General features: G+C 36.2%; 2 protein-coding genes and 1 pseudogene across 2 annotated transcripts in view; 2 read left to right on the top strand and 1 right to left on the bottom strand.

Annotated features, from left to right (window-relative positions):
* LOC108524380 (zinc finger protein 732) overlaps positions 1-6,600 on the top strand; it is a 19,933-nt gene extending 13,333 nt beyond the window's left edge. Inside the window, exon 3 of the mRNA XM_017865436.1 lies at positions 4,857-6,600. Within this exon, the coding sequence (XP_017720925.1) occupies positions 4,857-6,556 (1,700 nt within the window). The 3' untranslated portion in view covers positions 6,557-6,600. The remainder of the gene's footprint in view (positions 1-4,856) is intronic.
* Positions 1-8,756, bottom strand: part of LOC108524377 (zinc finger protein 141) — a 162,020-nt gene that overhangs the window by 86,340 nt on the left and 66,924 nt on the right. The gene's annotated exons all lie outside the window — the stretch shown is intronic.
* LOC108524357 (zinc finger protein 595-like) lies at positions 6,560-7,347 on the top strand (annotated as a pseudogene).

Raw genomic sequence — 8,756 nt, forward strand, 5'->3', positions numbered from 1 at the left:
TTTTTAATTTTTTTTTTTTTTTTTTTGAGGGGGGGGCTTCTTCTGTCACCTGGGCTGGGGTGCAGTTGCCGGCTTCAGCTGACTGCAGGCTCCGCCTCCCGGGTTTACGGCATTCTCCTGCCTCAGCCTCCCGAGTAGCTGGGACTACAGGCGCCCGCCACCTCGCCCGGCTAGTTTTTTGTATTTTTTAGTAGAGATGGGGTTTCACCGTGTTAGCCAGGATGGTCTCGATCTCCTGACCTCGTGATCCGCCCGTCTCGGCCTCCCAAAGTGCTGGGATTACAGGCTGGAGCCACCGCGCCCGGCGGGTACATATATATTTTTAATTGTTACATTCTTCTGACAGATTAGCCTCTTATGACTATATCATGAAGTTTTTTTTTGTGGCAGTTTTTTTTGGAAGTCTATTTTGTCTGATGTAAATATAGCCTCTCCTACACTGTTTTAGTTATTACTGGCATGGAATTTTTTTTCATCCTTGAACCACTAACGTATGTATTTCTTTACATCTAAAGTAAGTCGCTTGTGCACAGCATGTTGTTGATTTTTTAAATCTATTCAGACATTTCATGAGTATTTTAGTTTATTTTTTGCATTAATAACAGAATATCCTACAATCGGTAATTTATAAAGAATAGAAGTTTACTTAGCTCACAATCTTGGATGCTGAGAAGTCCAAGAGCATGTCATTCCCATCTGATGACAATCATATTTCCACATCACAATATGACCAAAGTGTTGAGTCTGATGAAAGGTGTACACCAGAGCTCACTTTTATGATAGACCCACTCCTGATGACTAACCCACTTGCAGAATAATGATACTGATCCTCTCATGACCTTATAACTTCTTAAAGGCCTTACTTATTAATTTTCTCACAATGGCAGTTACATTTAACATGAATTTTGGAGGGGAAACTCAAACCATAGCAGTGTGATTTTATTGGATAACTAAATTTTTTTATATTTAAAGAATTACTGATTGATAAGAACATTACTATCATTTTGTTCATTGTTTTCTGACCATTTAGTAGTTTCTATTTTTCAGTTCTTTCATGCTGACCTTCCTTATATGGTTTTGAGTTTGTTTTGTTTTTCTTGTTATATGCTTTGGTTTCTTTTGTGTGTGTATCTTCAACATTTTTTTTTCATAATTTCCAAGAGACATAAAATATCTCATAGTTTAAAAAGTCTAGCTTAAGGTAACAATCTAACTTCTTCTTTACCCACATAGGATCTTACTTTGTTTCCCAGGATGTCGTGCAGTGGTGGATTCACAGCTTAGTGCAGCCTCGAACGCCCAAATATCAAGCAATTTTCCCATCTCAGCCTCCCGAGTAGCTGGGATTACAAGCACATGCCACCATGTCCAACCAGTTTTTTTGGTATTTTTTGTAGAGACAGGGTTTTGCCATGTTGCTCAGGTTGGTCTTGAACTTCTGGGCTCAAGAAATCTACTTGCCTTGGCCTCCCAAAGTGCTAGGTTTACAGGCATGCATTATCAGGCCCAACTACTTATTTTTTCAAAAAGAATAAATAGCTTTCTGAAATCTTTATTTTATTTTATTCATGTATTTGTTTTAGAGACAGGGTCCTGCTATATTGACCAGGCTGGTTTTGAACTCCTGGCCTCAAGCAAAAGTTAACTTCTAGGTATGAAAATATTAAACAGTTTTACTACCTTCAACACACTATTTATGTCACACTTTACATCTTTTTATATTATATATCATTAACAAATTATTGAAGCTCTATGCTTTATTCACTTTGTGTTTTTTAAAAAATTCTAATTAGGAACTTTCAAATGACTTTTACGTTTGCTGATTTTTTCCCCCTGTATAACCGAGTCTCCTGTTAAAGCTTTCTGTTAAATATTTTAGTTCTACTATTGTGTACTGCAGCTCCAGCATATCTTCTTGGTTATTTTTTAATGGTTTTCTTTATTATAATTGGTTTTCTCCATGCATTGTTGCAAAAAATTTAGTAATCTGTGTACTTTTTCATCTTATCGAGATTTTTTTTTTTTTTTGAGACGGAGTCTTGCTCTGTCGCCCAGACTGGAGTGCGGTGGCCGAATCTCAGCTCACTGCAAGCTCCGCCTCCCGGGTTCACGCCATTCTCCTGCCTCAGCCTCCCGAGTAGCTGGGACTACAGGTGCCCGCCACCTCGCCCAGCTAGTTTTTTGTATTTTTTTAGTAGAGACGGGGTTTCACCACCTTAGCCAGGATGGTCTGGATCTCCTGACCTCGTGATCTGCCCGTCTTGACGTCTGAAAGTGCTGGGATTACAGGCTTGAGCCACTGCGCCTGGTGACCTCATTATTTCAAACTTTGAACAAGAGTATGCTTAAGTGTATGTTGTTTAAATTCTATAAATATGTAAATTGTTTACTTTTCTTTATTTCTACTCTCATCCCAGTTTGGTCATTAAAAGTAATTTGTAAAATTTCAATTTTAAACACTGTAAGACTTTTTTTGTGCCCTGACATGCAGTCTATCAAGGAGAATATTCTATGAGCTATTCAGAAGGGTGTGTATTTAGTTGTTGCTGAGCTGTGTTCTCTACAGTTCTGTTAGGCATAATTGTTTGATACTGCTTTCAAATCTCCTGTTTCCTTATGAATATTTTATCTCATTCCATTATTCCTTACAGAAACTGGAGTATTTAAATATCCTAGTATAATTATATTGCTCTCTTTGTCTTGCTTTAATTCTGTCAGTATTGACTTTGTATATTTGGAACTCAATGTGGGAGAGACACACACACATATTAACATGTGTACACATATTTGATCATTAGTTCCCAGTAAATGAACCTTTTTATTATTTTATTGTTTAATATCCTTCTTTCTTAGGACTTTTTAAAGTATATTTTATGAAATAGGGCAGTTTTGACTTAAGATGTACTTTGTATTACATAATTTGGACCTCTTATTTGGTTATTTGCATGAAATATCTTTTCATTTTGCCTTTTTCAGTCTTTTTTAAATCATTACATCTCAAGTGACTCCTGTAGAAAAGCAAGTTGGATCTTGTATTTTAATTTTTGCAATCAATCCCCTTATTTGGTGCATGTATTTTGAATGGAAACTTTATTTAATAAATATTTGAATAATTTGCTGAAATGGACTTACTCGTCTTATTGTTTTACTGGATTATTTTATTTTGTCCGTTATTTTCTTTTCTGTCTTAGTGTCTTTTTTATTTTGTATTGATACACCTTCTTATTTTTTGGTGTATCTATACAGATACTTTTTTTCTGGTATCTTGAGAATTACATAAAATTTCTTTAAGTTGAAATAATATATTTTAAACTGGTAAAAACTTAACTTCAGTTGAATTTGAAAATTCTTCCTCATTACATCTGCCCTTAACTTCATTATTGATGTCAGTAATCATTGTTGTTATTAACAGATGATAATGAACAGTTTATGATCATTTTTATGCTTTCCGCTTTACAATTTTAGAGGTTACAATGTTTTCTGTAATATGATAGTGGTACAGAACTTTGTGTATGTGCGTATCTTTTTCAGAAAGTTATGTATTTTCATATGATTATGTTTGGTTTTCTTGCATTATGTTATTTTCATGGGAAGATACTTTCTTGAGCATTGTTTTGGTAAGACATGTTGTGCTAATGTACTTTTTCAGCATTTGGTTATCTTGAAAGGTCTTTATTCTTCATTTTTAGGACAGTTTTGTTGGTTATATGAAGACCACAGTTATAAGTGACACATCACTTTTATTTTGCAGCTCCTAAGATGCCCTTGTTGAGTTTTTTGAAACTTTGCTTATATATGTGCTTTGCTGTAAATCTGTGTGTAACCTAGTTGAAGTTTGTTGAGCTTCTTCCTTTTCCACATGATTTTTTTTAACTTGAAAATTTCTCAGTCTTTATTTTGCATTTTCACCTTCATGATTTGTTTTGGGTTTTAATGTTTACATTGATGTTCTCATTTTCTGATTACATTTTGTTGTATGTTTCCATTTAGCTTATTCAGCATTATTCAGGTTACATTTTAAAATTTGTACATCTTTGTTTTATGTTGTTTTCTGAAAAATTTTAAATTGTTTAATTAGACCATGTTCTAATATTTTGTATACATTATAATATTTGCTTATTTGAACATTAACAAAAAGCTATTTATCACAACCTTTATAATGTTGCTTTGTCCTGACATAGTCTGAAGCCAGTTGTCTTTGATACAGATTATGGGAACCTCTCATACATGTTGGAAGGATGTATCTTGTCTAGAATTTTGTGTTTATTTTTTAGTTAAAAGGGTTTGTTCATGTTTCCTCTTAAGAGTCTTTAATCACTTGCTCTGTTGTCTGTATTTAGCACTTCAGTCTGCTCTTGAAACATGTACATTTGGTCTTAGCAGACCCAAGCTGTCCTTCCAAAGTATATCACCATTTCTTTCAGCACTCTTTTGTTATTGGAGGCAGAAACCAGTTTTTGAAAGATCCCCAAAAGCCAGAAGAAGGATACGTGTCAGTATTTTTCATCTCTTTTAAGTAAGAAGACAGGAGTTGACAGTTTACTTCTAATGGCACAGTGCTATATTGGGGAGGAGGAAGAACTGTGGTTGGTAAATGTAACAAACCTTCCTTCCTGTTCTGTGTGGCTCTTGGCATTGTGCTTACCTGAGGCATTGCATGTAACTCATTTGTAGATTTCACTAAAAGGCATTTTGATCAGTATATGTTTGTTACATGTGTATGTCTGTGAAGAAATTATGGCCTGTGGTATTTTGTTATGCCATCTTACTAATGTACTTTGTATAAGTTTACATATTAGATTTTTAAAGTATATTCACATGAATCTAGTAAGCAGGATAGTTTATTTTCTTTTCAGCTATGTGTTCTCATTTCACCCAAGACTTTTTGCCAGTGCAGGAGATAGAAGATTCATTCCACAAACTTATATTGAGAAGATATGAGAAATGTGGACATGAGAATTTACAATTAAGAAAAGGCTGTAAAAGGAAGGTGCAGAAAGCAGGTTATAATGAATTTAGTCAATGCTTGTCAACTACCCAGAGCAAAATATTTCAGTGTAATGCACATGTCATAGTGTTTAGTAAATTTTCAAATTCAAACCAACATAAGACAAGACATACTGGAGAGAAACACTTTAAAGAATGTGGCAAGTCATCTCAGAAGTTCTCAGACCTAACTCAGCATAAAGGAATTCATGCTGGAGAGAAACCCTACACATGTGAAGAATGTGGCAAAGACTTTAAATGGTATTTAGTCTTTAATGAATATAAGATAATTCATAGTAGAGAGAAACGCTTCATATGTGAAGAATGTGGCAACATCTTTACCACATTCTCAAACTTTGCTAAACATAAAGTTCATACTGAAGAGAAATCTTTCAAATATGAAGAATGTGGCAAAGCCTTTAATAGGTCCTCAACCCTTACTAAGCATAAGAGAATTCATGCTGAAGAGAAACCCTTCACATGTGAAGAATGTGGCAAAATCATTACCTCATCCTCAAACGTTGCCAAACATAAGAAAATTCATACCAGAGAGAAACTCTACAAATGCCAGGAATGTGGCAAAGCCTTTAATAGGTCCACAACCCTTACTAAACATAAGAGAATTCATACTGGAGAGAAACCCTACACATGTGAAGAATGTGGCAAAGCCTTTAGTAGGTCCTCAGTTCTGAATGAACATAAGAGAATTCATACTGGAGAGAAGCCCTACAAATGTGAACAATGTGGCAAAGCCTTTAGACAATCCGCAACCCTTAATAAACATAACAGAATTCACACTGGAGAGAAACCCTACCCATGTGAAGAATGTGGAAAAGCCTTTAGTCGGTTCACTACCCTGAATGAACATAAGAGAATTCATACTGGAGAGAAGCCCCACAAATGTGAAGAGTGTGGCAAAGCCTTTATATGGTCCACAGACCTGAATAAACATAAGATAATTCATACTGGAGAGAAACCTTACAAATGTGAAGAGTGTGGCAAAGCCTTTGGATGGTCCGCATACCTGAGTAAACATAAGAAAATTCATACTGGAGAGAAACCTTATAAATGTGAAAAGTGTGGCAAAGCCTTTATATGTTCCAGAGCCCTGAATAAACATAAGACAATTCATACTGGAGAGAAACCTTACAAATGTGAAGAGTGTGGCAAAGCCTTTGGATGGTCCGCATACCTGAGTAAACATAAGAAAATTCATACTGGAGAGAAACCTTATAAATGTGAAAAGTGTGGCAAAGCCTTTATATGTTCCAGAGCCCTGAATAAACATAAGACAATTCATACTGGAGAGAAACCTTACAAATGTGAAGAGTGTGGCAAAGCCTTTGGATGGTCCACATACCTGAGTAAACATAAGAAAATTCATACTGGACAGAAACCTTATAAATGCGAAGAGTGTGGCAAAGCCTTTAGACGTTCCAGAGTCCTGAATAAACGTAAGATAATTCATACTGGAGATAAAACCCCCAAATGTAAAGGATGTGGTAAAGCCTTTAAGCGGCCCTTATATCTTAATCAACATAATAAAATTTTTACTGGAGAGAAACTCTAGAAATATGAAGAATGTGGCAAAGCCTTTGAATGATCCACAAACCTGAATGAACATAAGAACATTTATACTGGAAATAAACTCTACAAATGTGAAAAATGTGGCAAAGCTTTTGGATGGTCCACAATCCTGAATGAAAATAAGAGAATTCATACTGGAGAAAAACCCTACAAATGTAAAGAATGTGGGAAAACCTTCAAACAGTCCTCATACCTGAATCAACATAAGAAAATTCATGCTGGAGAGCAACCCTACAAATGTGAAGAATGTGGCAAAGCTTTTGGATGGTCCACAACCCTGAATGAACATAAGAAAATTCATATGGGAGACAAACCCTACAAATGCAAAGAATGTGGGAAAGCCTATAAACAGCCCTCACCCATGAATAAACATGAGAAAATTCATAATGGAGAGAACCCCTACAAATGTAAGGAATGTGGCAAAGTCATTACATCATCCTCAAACTCTGCTGAACGTAAGAGAATTCATACTGGCGAGAAACCATATAAATATTTAGAATGTCATAAAACCTTTAATAGCTTCACAACCCTAATTAAACATAGGACAATTCATACTGGAGAGAAACCCTACACATGTGAAGAATGTGGCAAAGCCTTTAGACAGCCGGAAACCTTTATGTACATAGGAGAATTCATACTAGAGATAAAATCATACAAATGTAAAGGATGTGGAAAAGCCTTTATGCTGTACTCCAGCATTCTTAAACATAAGAGAACTCGTACCGGAGGAATGTCTTCCCAATATGAAGAATGTGGCAGTCTTTAAATGCTCCTCAATCCCTTCTAATCATAAGATAATTCATAATGGAGAGAAACTCTACAAATGTGAAAAATGTGGGAAAGCTTTTAACCATACCTCTCTGTTCTAAACATAAGATAAATGACATTGGTGGGAAGCCATATGAAAATTTAAAACGTGGCAAAGACTTCAAATTTTTTTTTTTTTTGAGATGGAGTCTCGCTGTCTCCCCCAGGCTGGAGTGCAGTGTCATGATCTCAGCTCACTGCAAGCTCCGCCTCCTGGGTTCATGCCATTCTCCTGCCTCAGTCTCCTGAGTAGCTGGGACTACAAGTGCCCGCCACCACACCAGGCTAATTTTTTGTATTTTTAGTAGAGACAAGGTTCCACCATGTTAGCCAGGATGGTCTCGATCTTCTGACCTTGTGATCCACCTGTCTTGGCCTCACCAAGTGCTGGGATTACAGGCTTGAGCCACTGTGCCCGGCAGACTTCAAATTCTCATCACATCTTACTGTATGTAATTACTACTAAAGAAAACTAGAAATACAAAAAATGTGGCAGAACTTTTTACCAATGTTCGTATCTTTTTGCATGTGATAGCATTTACACGTGAGAGTAATTGTACAAATATAAAAATACAAAAGCCGTTAATGTCCACTCACATCTTACCAGACATCAGAATTTATAGTTAACAAAAGCATTATAAATATAATTTCTGTTGAAAGGCCTTTTAGAAAATATAGGCCATTAAAGCGAAGAAGAGTATTCTTAAGACAGACAATACAAATATAAAGAGGGTTGTAGTGCCTGTACTTGTATCCTGGATCTTACTGTATACATTTTTCTTTTACTAGCGGAAGACACAGAAGCAGTTGCTCAAACTTTGTTCAACATCAGAGAATTTATATTGGAGCGAAATCCTATAAATGTAGAAAAACATCTGCTCAAAAACTGCAGCTTAAGAAACACTAGAGAGTTTATATTAGAAGATAATTTGTAGATGCAATAAATGTGGAGAAATATTTAGGCTAAAATTAAGACTATTTAAACATCAGAGGATTTACTGGAGAAAGAACTAAGGAACTAACACTTTACAAGGAATCAGAATATTAAGTGTAAAAAAATCCAAAGTTGAACCTGTTAGAAACTTTCTTCGTGGGCCGAGCGCGGTGGCTCACGCCTGTAATCCCAGCACTTTGGGAGGCTGAGGCAGGTGGATCATGAGGTCAGGAGACCAAGACCATCCTGGCTAACACAGTGAAACCCCATCTCTACTAAAAATACAAAAATTAGCCGGGCATGGTGGTGGGCACCTGTAGCCCCAGCTACTCAGGAGGCTGAGGCAGGAGAATGACTTGAACCCAGGAGGCAGAGCTTGCAGTGACCTGAGATTACACCACCTCACTCCAGCCTGGGCAACAGAGGAAGATGCTACCTTAAA

Source organism: Rhinopithecus bieti, unplaced genomic scaffold (assembly GCF_001698545.2).
Source record: "Rhinopithecus bieti isolate Rb0 unplaced genomic scaffold, ASM169854v2 scaffold_79532, whole genome shotgun sequence".
Classification (NCBI taxonomy): domain Eukaryota; kingdom Metazoa; phylum Chordata; class Mammalia; order Primates; family Cercopithecidae; genus Rhinopithecus; species Rhinopithecus bieti.